Source organism: Gymnodraco acuticeps, unplaced genomic scaffold (assembly GCF_902827175.1).
Source record: "Gymnodraco acuticeps unplaced genomic scaffold, fGymAcu1.1, whole genome shotgun sequence".
Lineage (NCBI taxonomy): Eukaryota > Metazoa > Chordata > Actinopteri > Perciformes > Bathydraconidae > Gymnodraco > Gymnodraco acuticeps.
In genome coordinates, this window is record NW_022992043.1 from 30,587 (window position 1) to 50,000 (window position 19,414).

General features: G+C 40.7%; 2 protein-coding genes across 3 annotated transcripts in view; one reads left to right on the forward strand and one right to left on the reverse strand.

The window, feature by feature from the left end:
• LOC117536874 (receptor-type tyrosine-protein phosphatase zeta-like) overlaps positions 1-5,517 on the forward strand; it is a gene marked incomplete at its 5' end in the record, with an annotated part of 35,734 nt that extends 30,217 nt beyond the window's left edge. For both annotated transcript variants that reach the window (XM_034201960.1, XM_034201961.1), the window contains 1 exon segment: positions 4,644-5,517. In XM_034201960.1, coding sequence (XP_034057851.1) covers positions 4,644-4,787 — 144 coding nt within the window.
• A 3,844-nt stretch (positions 5,518-9,361) lies between these two features.
• The window catches only part of aass (aminoadipate-semialdehyde synthase), a gene marked incomplete at its 5' end in the record, with an annotated part of 62,967 nt that continues 52,914 nt past the window's right edge, over positions 9,362-19,414 (reverse strand). The window contains 4 exon segments of the mRNA XM_034201962.1: positions 9,362-11,220; positions 13,372-13,548; positions 14,013-14,101; positions 15,139-15,254. Coding sequence (XP_034057853.1) covers positions 11,102-11,220; positions 13,372-13,548; positions 14,013-14,101; positions 15,139-15,254 — 501 coding nt within the window.

A 19,414-nucleotide genomic window follows, 5' to 3' on the forward strand; every position in this document is an offset into this window, starting at 1 on the left:
TATCAGTATGTAGTGTCTCTACTTTAAAGAGTCCTCTCCTGCTGATGTTCAGGTGTATATCAGTATGTAGTGTCTCTACTTTAAAGAGTCCTCTCCTGCTGATGTTCAGGTGTATATCAGTATGTAGTGTCTCTACTTTAAAGAGTCCTCTCCTGCTGATGTTCAGGTGTATATCAGTATGTAGTGTCTCTACTTTAAAGAGTCCTCTCCTGCTGATGTTCAGGTGTATATCAGTATGTAGTGTCTCTACTTTAAAGAGTCCTCTCCTGCTGATGTTCAGGTGTATATCAGTATGTAGTGTCTCTACTTTAAAGAGTCCTCTCCTGCTGATGTTCAGGTGTATATCAGTATGTAGTGTCTCTTACTTTAAAGAGTCCTCTCCTGCTGATGTTCAGGTGTATATCAGTATGTAGTGTCTCTACTTTAAAGAGTCCTCTCCTGCTGATGTTCAGGTGTATATCAGTATGTAGTGTCTCTACTTTAAAGAGTCCTCTCCTGCTGATGTTCAGGTGTATATCAGTATGTAGTGTCTCTACTTTAAAGAGTCCTCTCCTGCTGATGTTCAGGTGTATATCAGTATGTAGTGTCTCTACTTTAAAGAGTCCTCTCCTGCTGATGTTCAGGTGTAATATCAGTATGTAGTGTCTCTACTTAAGAGTCCTCTCCCTGCTGATGTTCAGGTGTCATATCAGTATGTAGTGTCTCTACTTTAAAGAGTCCTCTCCTGCTGATGTTCAGGTGTATATCAGTTATGTAGTGTCTCTACTTTAAAGAGTCCTCTCCTGCTGATGTTCAGGTGTATATCAGTATGTAGTGTCTCTACTTTAAAGAGTCCTCTCCTGCTGATGTTCAGGTGTATATCAGTATGTAGTGGTCTCTACTTTAAAGAGTCCTCTCCTGCTGATGTTCAGGTGTATATCAGTATGTAGTGTCTCTACTTTAAAGAGTCCTCTCCTGCTGATGTTCAGGTGTATATCAGTATGTAGTGTCTCTACTTTAAAGAGTCCTCTCCTGCTGATGTTCAGGTGTATATCAGTATGTAGTGTCTCTACTTTAAAGAGTCCTCTCCTGCTGATGTTCAGGTGTATATCAGTATGTAGTGTCTCTACTTTAAAGAGTCCCTCTCCTGCTGATGTTCAGGTGTATATCAGTATGTAGTGTCTCTACTTTAAAGAGTCCTCTCCTGCTGATGTTCAGGTGTATATCAGTATGTAGTGTCTCTACTTTAAAGAGTCCTCTCCTGCTGATGTTCAGGTGTATATCAGTATGTAGTGTCTCTACTTTAAAGAGTCCTCTCCTGCTGATGTTCAGGTGTATATCAGTATGTAGTGTCTCTACTTTAAAGAGTCCTCTCCTGCTGATGTTCAGGTGTATATCAGTATGTAGTGTCTCTACTTTAAAGAGTCCTCTCCTGCTGATGTTCAGGTGTATATCAGTATGTAGTGTCTCTACTTTAAAGAGTCCTCTCCTGCTGATGTTCAGGTGTATATCAGTATGTAGTGTCTCTACTTTAAAGAGTCCTCTCCTGCTGATGTTCAGGTGTATATCAGTATGTAGTGTCTCTACTTTAAAGAGTCCTCTCCTGCTGATGTTCAGGTGTATATCAGTATGTAGTGTCTCTACTTTAAAGAGTCCTCTCCTGCTGATGTTCAGGTGTATATCAGTATGTAGTGTCTCTACTTTAAAGAGTCCTCTCCTGCTGATGTTCAGGTGTATATCAGTATGTAGTGTCTCTACTTTAAAGAGTCCTCTCCTGCTGATGTTCAGGTGTATATCAGTATGTAGTGTCTCTACTTTAAAGAGTCCTCTCCTGCTGATGTTCAGGTGTATATCAGTATGTAGTGTCTCTACTTTAAAGAGTCCTCTCCTGCTGATGTTCAGGTGTATATCAGTATGTAGTGTCTCTACTTTAAAGAGTCCTCTCCTGCTGATGTTCAGGTGTATATCAGTATGTAGTGTCTCTACTTTAAAGAGTCCTCTCCTGCTGATGTTCAGGTGTATATCAGTATGTAGTGTCTCTTACTTTAAAGAGTCCTCTCCTGCTGATGTTCAGGTGTATATCAGTATGTAGTGTCTCTACTTTAAAGAGTCCTCTCCTGCTGATGTTCAGGTGTATATCAGTATGTAGTGTCTCTACTTTAAAGAGTCCTCTCCTGCTGATGTTCAGGTGTATATCAGTATGTAGTGTCTCTACTTTAAAGAGTCCTCTCCTGCTGATGTTCAGGTGTATATCACTATGTAGTGTCTCTACTTTAAAGAGTCCTCTCCTGCTGATGTTCAGGTTCATATCAGTATGTAGTGTCTCTACTTTAAAGAGTCCTCTCCCGCTGATGTTCAGGTGTATATCAGTATGTAGTGTCTCTACTTTAAAGAGTCCTCTCCTGCTGATGTTCAGGTGTATATCAGTATGTAGTGTCTCTACTTTAAAGAGTCCTCTCCTGCTGATGTTCAGGTGTATATCAGTATGTAGTGTCTCTACTTTAAAGAGTCCTCTCCTGCTGATGTTCAGGTGTATATCAGTATGTAGTGTCTCTACTTTAAAGAGTCCTCTCCTGCTGATGTTCAGGTGTATATCAGTATGTAGTGTCTCTAATTTAAAGAGTCCTCTCCCGCTGATGTTCAGGTGTATATTAGTATGTAGTGTCTTTACTTTAAAGAGTCCTCTCCTGCTGATGTTCAGGTGTATATCAGTATGTAGTGTCTCTACTTTAAAGAGTGCTCTCCTGCTGATGTTCAGGTGTATATCAGTATGTAGTGTCTCTACTTTAAAGAGTCCTCTCCTGCTGATGTTCAGGTGTATATCAGTATGTAGTGTCTCTACTTTAAAGAGTCCTCTCCTGCTGATGTTCAGGTGTATATCAGTATGTAGTGTCTCTACTTTAAAGAGTCCTCTCCTGCTGATGTTCAGGTGTATATCAGTATGTAGTGTCTCTACTTTAAAGAGTCCTCTCCTGCTGATGTTCAGGTGTATATCAGTATGTAGTGTCTCTACTTTAAAGAGTCCTCTCCTGCTGATGTTCAGGTTCATATCAGTATGTAGTGTCTCTACTTTAAAGAGTCCTCTCCCGCTGATGTTCAGGTGTATATCAGTATGTAGTGTCTCTACTTTAAAGAGTCCTCTCCTGCTGATGTTCAGGTGTATATCAGTATGTAGTGTCTCTACTTTAAAGAGTCCTCTCCTGCTGATGTCAGGTGTATATCAGTATGTAGTGTCTCTACTTTAAAGAGTCCTCTCCTGCTGATGTTCAGGTGTATATCAGTATGTAGTGTCTCTACTTTAAAGAGTCCTCTCCTGCTGATGTTCAGGTGTTATATCAGTATGTAGTGTCTCTACTTTAAGGAGTCCTCTCCCTGCTGATGTTCAGGTTGTATATTCAGCTATGTAGTGTCTCTACTTTAAAGAGTCCTCTCCTGCTGATGTTCAGGTGTATATCAGTATGTAGTGTCTCTACTTTAAAGAGTGCCTCTCCTGCTGATGTTAGGTGTATATCAGTATGTAGTTGTCTTCTACTTTAAAGAGTCCCTCTCCCTGCTGATGTTTCAGGTGTATATCAGTATGTAGTGTCTCTACTTTAAAGAGTCCTCTCCTGCTGATGTTCAGGTGTATATCAGGTATGTAGTGTCTCTACTTAAAGTAGAGTCCTCTCCTGCTGATGTTCAGGTGTATATCAGTATGTAGTGTCTCTACTTTAAAGAGTCCTCTCCTGCTGATGTTCAGGTGTATATCAGTATGTAGTGTCTCTACTTTAAAGAGTCCTCTCCTGCTGATGTTCAGGTGTATATCAGTATGTTAGTGTCTCTACTTTAAAGAGTCCTCTCCTGCTGATGTTCAGGTGTATATCAGTATGTAGTGTCTCTACTTTAAAGAGTCCTCTCCTGCTGATGTTCAGGTGTATATCAGTATGTAGTGTCTCTACTTTAAAGAGTCCTCTCCTGCTGATGTTCAGGTGTATATCAGTATGTAGTGTCTCTACTTTAAACCTTTTTATTTATTCATTAGCGATAAAAAACAGAATGTCATATTTTATAATACCCAAAACATTTAGTACTTTTATTTCTTTAGGTACGTTCTGCTGATAATACTTGTGAACTTTTACTGAAGTAACGTTTTGAGTATGGGATCATTTGCTCTTTCTACTTAAGGATCTGAGTACTTATTCTAGCCATGATTGTGTATTATCGTTAGTAAGTGTTAGAGAAATCTCTCTGGTCCCCGGCTTGAGCTTCAATCTCAGGATCCATGTGTCTGTGATCCTCTCCAGAATGGAAGGAGTCATCACATACAGAGCATCAGCTAGTTCCTGAACAGTGTCCTTCACATGCTGATATCCAAGAGAGGGAGTTACACAGTCACAAGATGGAGGAATAGAAAGCAGTATTCAATGTTTACTTCAGATTAGCTCCACGTCAGAAATGATCATGCTTGATGTCTCTCTCCATAGAGGCTGAATCATCATGTTAACCACATAGCTATCATATGCCTCAAACAGTCCTGATGCTCTTCTAGGTAATCACACATCCTGTCATGTTCACAGCTACAGTTGGGATACCTTTGTTATCATGTGTACTCTGATACTGGAAGAGGACATTCAGTGTTTTCCCAGCAGTAAGTATAACAATTGTGTCCTGTGGTGGTTTCTCAGGAGCAGTACCAGTTCCTGTACAGAGCCATGCTGAGTCTCATCGGGACACAAGAAGACGAGGACACTCTGAATTCCTCCGACAACAACGGGACGATCGTGGTGGGAAACGCCAGCACCGCCGAGAGCCTTGAATCCCTCGTGTGATCGCCCCAAAACACACAGAGAACTTTAAAGGAGAAACAGCCTTTTTATTATCCTTCCTCCTCAAACACCAACCCTGATGCCAGACTAAGATAAAAAAAATAGTTTGAGGCCGAGAGAGAGTGTCCTCTTTTCGCTGGATCTGGACTTTTGTAACGTGTGCCTTTTTGTATTTTTCATCCTGTACTTTCTAACTTTGTTACAAGCTGTAGACTAACTGTGCGCTTTATTATAACGCTCTCACACTAACACACTCTTCCTAAACGTTTTGTATTTATTGGCACTGAGCCAAATGGGATAAAAAAGGGCATCTTTTTACATTAAATGAGATATTTTGTTAGCTTGTCTTTTACAGAGCTCCTGCACTGAACTCCTCCTCTGTAAATACCATCGCAACGGTAGCAGCAGTGTGCTATTGGATGAAATAAGGGCCTGGAATAATACAAAATAATAATAATCGAATGTAAATAATATTATAGTAATCAACTCGATGGACCAAATTTCTATTTATACTTTTAGATTTTTATATTTGACCATTTTTAGAGCGCTTTTCAAATGTTATGGTTTTAATAATAATTGCTTAGTTGGAGGACATTAATGTTTTTATATTCTGACATTTTGTAACAGACTAAATGTGATGCATGGGATACTGACATGTTTGTTTTTTTAGCTGGACATGAAACACTGCTGGATTATTAGATAGGGCATTAAATACGTGAAAGAACACCAAAAACAGACTGTTGGATTTTTTTTTACCGTGTTCATGACTATAATTTGCAGCAACACATTTTAATCAACAAAGGGATTACTGTTAGTCAAGGCACAAACACATTGGTCAAATACTCCTTTTATATGTCTAGAAAGGGATCATCTAAATGTATTTTATTGGTTGTAAACTGCCTTCGAGAAAACAAAATGTCCCAAATGTTCTGGATATTGGCAGAATAATATTTCATTTTTATAAAAAAGTGACGAGTGAAAATAAAATAAATGTTGTTTGAAGAGAAATTGGCTAGCGCTCTAACACATTGTACGTGATTGGCTAAGGGACGGGGTATCTCTCAACTGTTGACCAATCACAACAGAGCTGATACATTAAGATAAGAAAAGATGAAATAAGATAATGGATAAAGTAACTATAAAACTAACAGCAACAGGAATATTGATCGACAAAGATCTCAATAAGATTCAGTTTTTGTACATTTTAAAACAGAATATATATTTCAAATTAGAATGCACCGTGGCTCACTATTGGCTGGGAAAGCGGGTTGCATTTACATGTTTCTGGTGTGTTCTTCAGAGTCAATTACTGTAGCAGAATGAGCCTCGCAGACGACCAACAGGACTCTTCCTGTTGGTCGTCTGCGAGGCTCATTCTGCTACGGTCACCTAGAGGTCAGCGCCTCTAGGTCACGCCGCGAGACAAAAGGTGGAGCAGACACGCGACAGGAGAGAGGTGTTAACAAACAATGTCTGAAAATGAAGACGTGGTGTCTGATGAAAAAACCTGTGGATTATGTATTTTCCCTTTATGGAGTCATGCTTTAATCCCTGCGCTGAACTGGTTATTCCAATTGATTTCCCCCTGTGTTAATCCGGGCTAAGACTCTGCAAGAAAACGCGCCTTTTCAGGGCGGAAGAAATTAGGTCAAGTGTCCAGACGTGGAGTTGACCGTCCGCCCTTATCCACACCTTCATTTGCATTTTTGACTTTTCATAATTACATGCCCAATTATCCCCTGCTTGGTGGCCTAGTTTGCATGGCTGCCTTCAAATCGAGTGGAAGCAAACCGGCTGATTGTCTTTTTTTACAGAGGAGCTGAAGCCTGTCGAAGATCATAACATACAACATATGGGATAGTAACTTCTGTCAGGAAAATAAATCTATCTCTAACTATTATTTAAATCTGAAAGCCTGGGTTAAATGAGTTGTGTTGGAGTTTTATTTAAGGAAAAGCAGAGGTTTTACTGAAAGTGGCCCTATTTGCTCATTTTCAGGTTCAGATAAACTCCCTCTGGAAAAAACCTATATAACACACTACAGTAAAGGAACAATAGGGCAGGGTCGGCGTCATGGGGGGTCATTCGCGGGCCATGCCCCCCCAAATGAGTCACTGTGCCCCCCCAACGCAGGGTGGGCAATCCTTGTCACTTTGCCGATTTTTTCTTTTTTTTATCATATAGGCTAAGTGAAAACGTTTCCACTAAAGGTTTTCTGTGTGAAATACATGAGAAATAAAGAATACAAATATAAAACACAGCCTGAGGTGTGCTCACTGCTGCTCTCTGATTGGTGTGTTGCTTGACCAATGACCCCCGACCTTTGTTTTGTTATCATTACGTGGCTGTGTGTTTTAGATGAAAGCCCAGTGGCGATCTGTTCATCTGTTACACTGATTATACAGTAAAGCCATCGAAAATAATATGATATACAGTACAGTACAAGTACATGGGTCTCTGTGTTTCATTCAAGCTCTGTGTGTGTGTGGCACGAGCGCATTTTGTGAGTGCGCGAGCGGTAACGTGGAATGTTGTGGTTAGCATCTGGTTAGCTGGCTATGCTAACGGATATAAAGAGCTGTTTCTACACCAAGGTGGAGGACAGTCCTCTCCTGTCAGACTGAGAGGATCGTATAACCTCAGCTCAGTGAGGTAAAGGACTCTCTCAGTGTTTAGATAGTTCACTTTAGTGTAGGTTATCTCAGTGGGTCTCAAACGGTTTGGTCACCATTTATGTAAGTATTTTCGAGGAACACCTTTATATGATCATTATAGTTATTAAAGAGAGAATAAATGAAAAACGGGTATGAAATACTATAGGACAGTAACACAAGAATACAGTTTAAAAGGGGAGTGATTAGTGAAATATCCATAAGAAAAAGTAAATCTGTGTACAGTTCTGTTTCATATGGATGCTGAGAGATGTAGGCTATCCATAGATCTCTTCACTTTGCTCTCAAAGTGCACCAGATTGATGCATTTAACTTCAATATTTTAAAAATAATCTTCCCGGGGGAGCATGCCCCCAGACCCTCTGGTTAGGTCCACCCCCACCTAAAACATGTTCACATGGATAGGATACTAAATACATTTGCACACTTTTTATATGGTGGCCTATGTCCAAATCAAATCAAATCAAATCAAGTTTTATTTATATAGCACATTTTTCAACGATTTTTGGTCGAGCCAAAGTGCTGTACATATAATTAAAAAAATAACCTACAGTAAAGACACTTTACAGCAAATACAACAGCTCAGTTTGTGCAGAATATCAGTATGAGAAAACGACACCCTCTGTCCTTATATGTTTCTGTTTTGGTGGTCGTGCCACAACCGTGCATGTATGCACAAGTCATAGGTGCACTATACAATAGCACTACACCCCTGCAATGTGTGTGAAAGACAATAGACTTTACAGCATGTTTTTTTAAATTGAAGTTGGTGTTTGTGTGTTGGTTGTTGACGGCAGTGTGTGCCCCCCCCTTGGTAAATGATTGCCCCCCCATTCAAGTTGTTCTAGAGCCGACCCTGCAATAGGGTCTCTTTAAAGATGTTTATGAAGATAGTAAACAAAGAAATTAAGTAGGCTATAGGCCTATTGAGTTTAGTTCACCCAATTAAAATCCTTAAAAAAAGATAGCCTTATTTTGCAAGTGGTATCCTACATTAAATTGTAATAGTGCACATTTCAGAATGATATACATACGGATAGCGGTTTGTTAAAAACATGATTTAATGCTTTGACAAGTGTGCACTCAAGACGGCAAACGAAACACTTTTAAAATGCGTGTTTTCTGAATGGAGATCTGATCCATCTGGCTAAGCTAACATGTAGCTGCTCCGTCTACACTCACAAAAACGTCATATTGCCTCTGCTTTATTTATTTCTGAGATACAGAGATAAAGCAGCTACTGTATTCGCCATGACTTAGGTGTTTGTGTGATGTGTACTTGAATGACTTTTCTGCAGTTTCTGAACAGATAGGAGCTTTGAGCTCTGTGTGCTCACTGCTAACTGCTAACGGCTAATGTTTTGGTTGGTTTCTGATTCGACGTCAGTGACGGCAGGCTGAAATCCTCATCGCTGATTGGCTAACACGAGAAAGCTTCACGGAAATTTGAGTTATTAAAAGTTAAAATGTTCAATTTGTTTCCAAAAACTCAAAAATGATATTCATATTTGAGTAGGTAAATTATGGAGCCAACACAGAAAACCATATTTAATACATTGCATAATTAACGAATTATTAAATGGTAAATGGACTGTACTTATAGCGCTTTATCCAGTCTTTAAGACCCCTCAAAGCGCTTTACATACTACACATCATTCACCCACTCAGAGCAGTGTACCTTACTCTAGGAACTAACATTCATACAATGTTGGCCATGCCATCGGGAGCAACTCAGGGTTAAGTATCTTGCCCAAGGATACATCGACATGTTGACTGCATGGGCTGGGATCAAACCTTCCGGTGGAAAGATGACCGCACTCCCTCGCAGCCACAGTCGCCCCATTAAAGAGATGCATTAATATCCTTGAGTGTGACTGAAACATAATGGATACATTCAGAGATAACTTGAATGAAAGCACATCACAGAAATATTTTTATTCATGTTTACATTTCCATAAAGCAAAAATCTTCTATCAAAACAAGCGTTTTATCATGAGTGTCAACTGAAATATTAAAAATAATAAAAGTGTGTTTTACCGCGAGGTGAATTAAAGCAATACTCTGAAATTGTAAAACCGTTAAACTGACATACTCCTTTTTAAAATCTGCATTTTAGAAACCCTCTCGAGTCCCACATATGATCGACATGTCAGATATATTATTTAAAAAAATACATCTCAGGTGTGTATAAAATCTCTTTGTTTTTGTAACCATTTAAAGCATCTTACAAACCAAGGTGACCACATCATCGCCAACAACACAATATTGCTCAGTTTGTAGACAATAAATACTCCATATCCACTCTGGGGAAACTTCACACAAGCTCCACAAAAAAACAATAAGCACTCTTTAAAACAAACCCAAAATGTCTACGTTAGTCGCTGGTATGGATCAGAGTTACCCAATAAATGAGTTCATATACAATATTCAATAAAAAACACATCTGTAGATGATCACTCTTTATAAGATAATATACATTTATCTCAAGATCTGTGAAGTGAGTTTGATTTTGAGAGTTTTTTTTATTTTAAAATGTCTTTTTCTACAAATGTAACACCAGGGAAGTTCTCTATTTTAAGACACTTCCTTGTAAAGCAGTCCGAATTGACAATTTATTGGGTTTCATTACCAATAAAGTGTTTACGTAAGAGGATTAGGGCAACATGTGAGTTTTCTTTTGACATCTGTTTAAAAAGGGAATCTCTTTGAGTTTTGCGAAAAAAAGTCATAATTCCGAGACAAAAAAACGTAAATTATGCGATTTTCTGGGAAAAAAACAACATTTTTCTCGCAATGACTTTTTGCTCAGAACATAATGTGGCCATAATCCTCTTCCGTAAAGCTAAACTAGTATTATCTATATATATTTCAAACATGAGCAGAACAAAATAAACACTATTGACTCGTGATCCCGTACAAAACAAGCTGGAAATAATCACTAGCAGCTGCTCTCAGCTTCTTTGGTATTTAGTATAGTGGACATCTGAGGCTAAATCCTATTCTGTTATGTTGGACGGTTTCATTTCTATCACTTGTGTCCAGAGTGTGACACTTATTTTTGAAATGCATCACAGTTAGAAGGTCAGTGCAGTATTGAGCTACGTTTGAATGGATCTTTAATTAAAGCAGATGCTGTTTGAAACCATGGAGGGGAAATAAGGACGGTTTAAGACATGGAACAGTTCAGCGTCTAAAAGGATATCCAACACTTCAAAGAGACAGATTTATGATTCAAGGCAGTTTCACCTGATGAAAGTGTTACTTATTGCTTTTTAACGCCTAACATAGTGTTTGATTAGTCAACCTTTCACAGATCTTCACAGAAGAGCTTTTATTGTATGATACAGCCGAGCCCTGCTTCCCTTTAATGAGCTTTTTGACTTCAAATCTAAATGTCCCTAAAATTGAAATTCAACACAATAAATAAGAACTTCAGGGAGTTTAAACCCTTTTTCTCCTTTTAACCGTTCAAATATTCCCATAAAAACTCTGCGATTATTCATTTATTTTGTTAGCGCCTGACAGGTGAGTTATAAATCCAATTTTAAACAGGAGTCTGTCAGGAGATCCAGTTTGGATGAAGTTGGTGGAAAGGCAGCTGGTAGCATGTGGATCTAATGCGTTTTCTCTGGATGTGTTCTGGATCTACTCCTGCAGGTCGCTCTTAGACATGAAGTGAAGTCCTTCCTCCTTCAGTCGGGCCAGGGCCGGCTCGTAGATTTCCTTCGACATCGGAACCACGAGACCCTTTGTAGTGATTTCACCTGAGAGAAAACACACGATCAATCTTAAAGGAGTCTTTTCTACATAAATATGTGTCCCCGGTAGGGATGGGAATTTGAAAGCAAATGTATATTCGAATATTCGACCCCCCAAAAAACGGTAAACCGAAATGTACATATCCTATAAAAAAACCTCTACACCGCACTCACTAACCGGGGTCGAAATATTTCCACACATTACTCCTTTTTGACGCCATGTCTGTTGTGTAGGACTCTTCTTAGAGTGTAAATAATTACCGGACTATGACTGGTCAAATATGTTGAATACCGGCAAAACTAAATCTCTCCTGTCAAAATGTCTTTACTTTGCCGCCACACACGGTTGCCAAGCAGCGAGTGTTGACAGGGGGCGGGGGAGCACGCTCATGAACTGTTAGCGCCGGAACCTCGCAACGGCTGCGGAGCGCATTTGCGCCGCATTTGGGCCTAAGATGAGGTTTGAGTCTGCGTGATCTGCGTGTAGGGAGGGGCAGCAGCCATATCATTGGCTAGAACTAGATCTGATGGATTTGGACATAAACGCGAGTGAAGTATAACCGGACGCGAGAGAGAGAGATCAGCACCTGCAGCTCTGCCCGCTGTGAGGGACCGGTGAGCGGAGCAAAACACACCTTTAGACCTAACACACTTAGCTATGGCACTGTCATATATATATATATATATATATATATATACATACACATTTAATTATTCTATTTGATGATATTTAATCAACTTAGGAACCCTCCCAAAAAAAAAAAAATGATTAACTCATATTCGAATACCTGAATAATTTTGAATATTCGAATATTCGATTAATCGATTAATCGAATATTCGTTCCCATCCCTAGTCCTCAGTGTGTCAGAAAATACAACCCTCTCTTTTCCTCCGTACCCACATCTCTAAAAACGGTGGAACAACGGAGCTGATCCAGATTTGCTGCGGTCATGTCGTAATATCAGAAATGCAAGACGTGTTTTGGAACTAATATGGTCTTTGTTTACTTTAGCAAGCATCGCTAACACTCAGAGCTAACCTGTACTGGAGAGAGTGTGTGTAAAGAAGCAGGAAATAAAAAGATACTCATCTTGTGGTAAACCTGGGAGAGAGAAAGCGTTTGAGCTTGAGAGAATATGGCCCTATAATATATTGTTCAAATATAGTATAATATGGGACCTTTAAGGACACTCATATATAGAGTACTTTTCCCGTTTAGTTCCGTTAGTGCCTGGAATTTTGCGTTCACACCAAAAAGAGTATTTAGTTCAGAGAACTTTTACCCCCATTTTCAGTGCCTGCTAGAGAGGTGGTACTTTTTCCTAGGGAGAAAAAAAGTACCAATTTCGATTGGCTGGGCGAATTGCAAACCACGCCCCGTAAAGTTTTAAGTTTTGTGAAGCCGCCATTGTATTTGCTGGCATTAGCATCATTAGCATTAGCCCCGCGCACTAACGGAGAGAGACTAACTTATGGCACCACAAAAGAAAGGTGGAGATGAGGAGGTGTCGGCGTTCTGGCGATTTACTCGGAAGGCTTCAGTAGAAGCTGCTGGGAGTCCCAGCAGCTTCTACTGAAGCCAGTCCCCAACTCCGGGGCCTTCCGGCCGGGGACTCCAGGTGGCAGTATACGCCGTGAAGTGGTTTGCGGCCTGCCAGTAAACCCAAAGCAGAAGAAGAAGAAGTGACGTTAGCGGCTTCATTTGCCTAATCCTCCCCCAGGGAACTTATTCCGGTGTGAACGCGATCTGTACTTAGTGCCCTGGGGGTACTAAGTGCTGGGCACTAAGTACGGCAAAGTACTTGGTGTGAAAGCGGCTATTGTCTTCAGCATCGTACCTGTGGTTTGGTGCACCAACCAAACCAAAAAATATCACTCAATTTGTTTCAGAAAAACCTTCCTGACTCTTACCATCAAGGACCATGCGAGCTGCAATGGCTGCTGGGTATCTGACGGTCTTGGCCACGTCAGTAAACGCAGAGCTGAATCCAGATCAGATGCACGCTGAAGGCTCTTTGAACATGTTTTCTCTCACTGATTGTGCTGCTGTGTTAAATGTCTGTTGATGTTACACGTGGAGCTGCTGTGATGCAAGGAGCATTTCAGACTTGATCTGACCATTAAAGTATTATCTTATCGTATCGTATGACTCTTACCATCAAGGACCATGCGAGCTGCAATGGCTGCTGGGTATCCGACGGTCTTGGCCATGGCGGAGAACCCGTTGGGGGTCCCGTACACCACCAGGCTGATGTGTTTGGTCTCCAGCTCTCCGGTCGGGTGGCGGAGCCCCACGTCGTTCCTCATGATGATCATATCCCGCTCGCCCTCAGCTAATCAAGAGAGAGAAGTCATTCAAAGTGTTTTAAAGGTCCCCTATTATTATTACAGCTCTCAGATATATACAAAACAGGTCTTTGAAGTGTTTGGCACTAAATACCAAACAGATAGTTGCAGCATCCCATAATCCCCTCTGTTTCAGCCCCGTCAGTCATATTCTAATGTTCCAGAGGGGCTTAGCATGAAACACTTGAAACAACTAAAGGATGAGTTAAAAAAGAAAGTAGAAAGAAAAGTGAGGTCAAAGAAAACTATTTCTGCTAAAAAGTTAGCAGTGACTGAGTCAGAGCTACACATTGCAGATGTGTGTATCTCTCTGTGACTTTAATTCATGTTTTATTATCTTTGCTTTTAAATACCATTTCATAATGTGTTTCCTAATGCTCTTAATGTCTAAAGCACTTTCAATTGCCTTGTGTTGAAAGGTGCTGCATTGTGGGTAATAAATGAGTCTCACCAAAGGAGAGTTTCCCTTCCAGATGCTTTGCGAGCGCGGCCAGCACACTGTCGGCGTGAAGCACCGACTCTTCGCTCAGCATCCCAAACCTGAACAAAAACAAGACTTCTCCTCAAAGGATTGACCTTCAGAGCGCCGTTTGAAAAGCTTTCAAAGAACATTACGTTAACGCCACGGCAGCCCACACATCCTTGGCTGAATCTAAAGAGATGAGCAGTTGCCTTTTGTCCCTGCTTTGCTGGCGAATTGAATCAAATGAACAACAAGTCATTCAATGCGAGCTGCAAGGCGCTTTGGCTTTTTACCCTTTTTAAAAACTGCATAGATGGAATATTTCCAACGGTTCACTTTTACCGTCGGAAGGGATTTACGTTTCAATGCCAGCGCGGGCCCTCAGAACAATGGCGGCGCGGAGCCTTGGTCTGAAGAGAGCATTTGAAACAGTTGATTTGGATTGAAGCGCGACACCACTTCACGCCTCCTCATCAGGAGGGGAAGTGGAACGTGTGCAGAAGAGGAGTCTCCTCAGCCTTGTTCTGAACACGCTATTAGCAGGTAGTTCCTGTTCCCAAAGCAAACACTTCACGGAGATAAAGTACAGATATTAACGGAGATATCAACATTTAAATACCGCGATATCAAAAGATAAAGTTTACATGTAAGTGTTAGCAAGAGGCACAAGGTTAGTGTTAACTGTAATATAAACATGTGGTTTGTGTCTCAATTCGTTTATATTATATTATAACTAACTATTTGAAGTTCACTTGTTTAATGGTATTCTAAAGTAATGCTCGTATGGATGTAGCTTAAATGTACTTTGTCTTTGAGTAGCTCTTACGTTGGTTTTTGAGTTTTCAATCAATTAGAAATCATCAGTCAAATGTACGACCATCTTTCCGAGGGATATGCTACAGTTTATATCAGAAAATATCGATACTTGGCGTCCGTGTATTGATACACTATCGCCACGCAAAGTATCACGATACTATGCTGTATCGATTATTTCCCCCACCCCTAATAAGGACGTCGTCCAAATATCTGAAATGTCTCTTTACGGTAAAGCTGGATTGCACGGGGTTACAGGATAAAAAGTGCAATACAGTGTGAGTCCTGAGCCCAGTCTCACCATCTCAGGGTTTCCATGGCGAAGTCGTCTTTCCCGATGCGTTCGTACACGGCTTCCTCGAAGGCTTCGTCAGAGACAGAAGAGGACAAACCCATCTGCTTACAGAGCAGCTCTTTCTGCAGAGAGGACAGATCACAGTTCATCTTTTTATTAGAGCTCTTCAAAAACAATTAAGGTTTAAGTTTCTTCTCATGCTCAAAACATCTCATTCCTAAGCCTCTTATTCCGCATCAAGTTTGTCTTAGCTACGTTTTCAAAGCCCTAAATGGGCTGGCTCCGGCATGTATAGCTGAACTCCTCCATCGCTACACCCCAGCCAGAGCCTTAAGGTCTGCTGACCAGCTGCTGCTGATAGCGCCCCAGACCAGGCTCAAAGCCCTCGGGCTGCAGCGAGCCTTCGCAGCAGCGGGCCCCAGGCTCTGGAACACTCTGCCCCTCCACGTGAGGTCGAACCAGACCCTAGGGGTTTTTAAATCCTCACTAAAGACTCACTTCTTCTCTCTGGCCTTCTAGTCAGAGCGGAGCACGACTCCTGACTATTCCCTGTGTTCTGTTTTTTATTTCTGTTGTAAATGATTGTCTTTTGTTGTTATTGTAGTAAAGTGTTTTTTATTACATGTACAGCACTTTGGCTCGACCAAAAATCGTTTTTAAAAGTGCTCTATAAATAAAACCTGGTTTGATTTAGCTCCTAGACTGTCTTCTAAATATTCATGTTCTGTCTCCTAGCTCTTCTTCAGCTCCTAGTCTGCATCATAAACCTAATCTGTCTTTTATAACCACACGTTGGTTCCTTGTCTGTCTCCTAAAGCTCTTATTTTTTAAACATGTCTGTATTCAAGCTAGGGCTGCACGATATATCGTGTCGTGACGATAATCGTGATTCGCGGACGTGCGATTATTTATTTTTTATTTTTAGGACGTGCGATATTAAAGGTGGGGTAGGTAAGTTGGAGAAACCGGCTCGAGATACACTTTTTGTTATATTCCATGGAATGCTCTTAACGTCCCGATAGCAATGAATATCTGAAGTGCTTTGACAAAAAATCTGTGGAAGCCGTGGCGCTGTAAAAAGCACGACCAATCATCTGAGCCGGCTAAAGTAACTGGATGGCCTACCTGCCTGTCAGCCTCCCATCTGGGCACTAACTTATCTCGTGCCCTCATTGGTCATGTGCGCGTTCGTGTGTGTTGGAGGAGGGGCTCTGGAAGGAAGTGGCAGATTTGCTCCGGCTGTGTATTTTCAAATTCTAGCCACTCGAGCTGGTTTCTCCAAAATGACCTACCCCTCCTTTAAGTAGGCAAATTAACTCAAACACGTCATGTTACAATTATTTTGCTGCTTGATACAAAAGGAAAACGTGCGCGGCTCTCATGTCAGGGTACTTGAGTGAGTGACAGCAAACACAATCAAATCTCCAAAGCAATCGGCCCCCGTGATTAAAGGTAAACACACTGAATAAAGTGGTTTCATGTGTTCCTCCAGTTCGGCGCTGCTAACCGAGCTAGCTCAGCTCGTTGCTCTGATAACTTGAGATCCAGACGTCCGTGACTAAAATCCCTCATCCGGTTAAATATAGTTAGAAAAATACCAATTGCATATATATAGCATTAAAGTTCAAGAGAGGATGGTTTGCGGACAAAAAAAAACTGTCTCTTCTTCAATTCCTGTATGTTTTCATATCGAAGGGGAAGAAAATATCGCAATGTCAGTTTTTTCCAATATCGTGCAGCACTAAATCAAGCTCCTCTTAGTTCCTTATTAGTCTCCTAAAACTCACCTGTGTCTCCTATAATGTCTCCTAGCTCCTAGTCTTTCTCTTAAAGCTCATATTTAAACCTAGTCTGTCTCCTAGCTCCTCATTAGCTCCTTGTCTGTCCCCAAAAACGATTTTGTGTCCCCTAGTTTGTCTCCTAGCTTCACTATAGGTCCTTGTTTGTCTCCTAAAGCTCATCCTTGTGTCTCCTAAAGCTTTTCTGTGTCTCCTAGCTTGTTTCCTAGCTCCTCTTAGCCTCCTCATTCATCTCCAAAAACTCCTTCAAATCACTTAGTTTGTCTCCTAGCTCTTGTTTAGCTCCTGATCCTTATCATATATATCTATCGCCTAGTATGTACTCTATGGCTCCTCGTCAGCTCCTTCCCTGAATCTGATCCTCATCTCCTTAACTGCCTCGTCTTTCTCTCTTTACAAACAAAGACACGTTAGAAATGCCTACAGGTGGCAACATTTCTCCATCATTGCATCCTGTTGTCAGAAAGATAAGTGGCTGCGTTTCAAATGATAAACATGCAGCTCCTCCTTCATCTCGGAGGGGACACAAGAGGACGAACAGAATCTGCTGTGAACCCTCACGGTGTCAGAGAGCCTGAGTGTATATAAATATATATAATAGACTCTTCAGGGTGTATGCAGGAACCCTGAAGTCAAATGTAATTCCTTTTAAGACCTTTTTTAAGACCTTTCCAAACATTTTAAGACCTCATCGCCACTTGGAGTTCTAACCGGTTACCTTGGCGACACACTTCACCTCACATTGACTATATACAGTATTGATTGTCCTTCCTCCTTATCTTCAACCATTTGGACGCAGACTTGCATTTCCCCATAACGATGTTGTTTAACAACCGGCGTAAACGGACCTTCGCGCTATCAAGCAGTGAGCGCGCGATGTCCTGTTCAGATGACGTCAAACCCAACGGGATGCCATCAATAAACTACACAGAATCACACTACACACCTACGCCATGATTACATTCAGGCAGACTGTAGAATACAACCTCTCTGGACCATTTATATACTTATTGAAAACAAGCTACAACATTTAATACCTTAGAAAATGCCCTTTAATATTTTTTAATAGCCTTAATTTTCACTAAATTGATTTATCAACTTGTAATACTTGTTAGACCCCGCTCTTCAGAAAACACACTCACTGCGAGAAGCATGGAGTGACACACAGCTTGTTTTAGTGGATCCTCAGATCGTATCAAAGCTTAATAAAATATTACGCCTACAGAAAAATACATGTATCAAGCGATGGGCTGTAATGCATCTACCAATACAGTCAGAACTGTTTACACCTTGGTATGTCACTTGTCTTTCCATCATTCTTATTTTTCTTTCTTTGTTATTCATTAGGAGGTAGGACATCTTTATTAAATGTTTTCATCATGTGTGTAGCCCTGGAGCGGTGCTCTGATACTGGTTGTCTGATACTTGAAACCTATTCAGGATTGTATTGATGCAGCTGTAAAACCTGAACATGTGACTGAAAGATATATTGTACTGTATTAGAAAGTAGTAAAAACAAGCTTAATAAAATGTCATCCTAATGAAATGTAACTTTTAACTAAGTAGTATCCTTTCAAGTGTTTTAAATCCTTATGTTTGAGAAGACAAATTAGCTTAAAGATTTCAAATGAGGTTTCAGAGAAAGACTAGGAGCTAGGAGACATGATAGGAGACACAGGTGCGCTTTAGGAGACTAATAAGGAACTAAAGAGGGGCTTGGATACAGAGATGAATGAGGAGGCTAAGAGGAGCTAGGAGACAAGCTAGGACACACAGAAAAGCTTTAGGAGACAAGGAAGAGCTTTAGGAGACAAACAAGGACCTATAGTGAAGCTAGGAGACAAACTAGGGGACAGACAAGGAGCTAATGAGGAGCTAGGAGACAGACTAGGTTTAAAAATGAGGTTTAAGAGAAAGGCTAGGAGCTAGGAGACATGATAGGAGACACAGGTGAGCTTTAGGAGACAAACAAGGAGCTAATGAGGAGCTAGGAGACAGACTAGGTTTAAAAATGAAGTTTAAGAGAAAGACTAGGAGCTAGGAGACATGATGGGAGACACAGGTGAGCTTGAGGAGACAGACAAGGAACCAACGTGTGGTTATAAAACACAGATTAGGAGTTTGAAATAGTTTTATGAAACAAACTAAGAGTAAAAAATGAGTTGGGAGACAGACTAGGAGCTAGGAGACAAACTAGGACACACAGATGTGCTTTAGGAGACAGACAAGGAGCTAAAAAGAGCTAGGAGAAGAACAAGGAGCCAATGAGTAGTTTGAAAAGACATGAGGATTTGAAAGGAGAACATTTGGTCTGTGTTCACGAGGGAGGGAGTTGTGCTTATTGTTGTCGTGTTGTCGTGTAAATGCTTCACGATAAGAGAGTCTGGCACACTCAGAAGGAGTCGTCATGCTTGCAAGCATTAAAAGAGAATATCTTAAAAGACTTCATATCGATGTTGTGTTTCTTTCTGAACTGTAGCTAA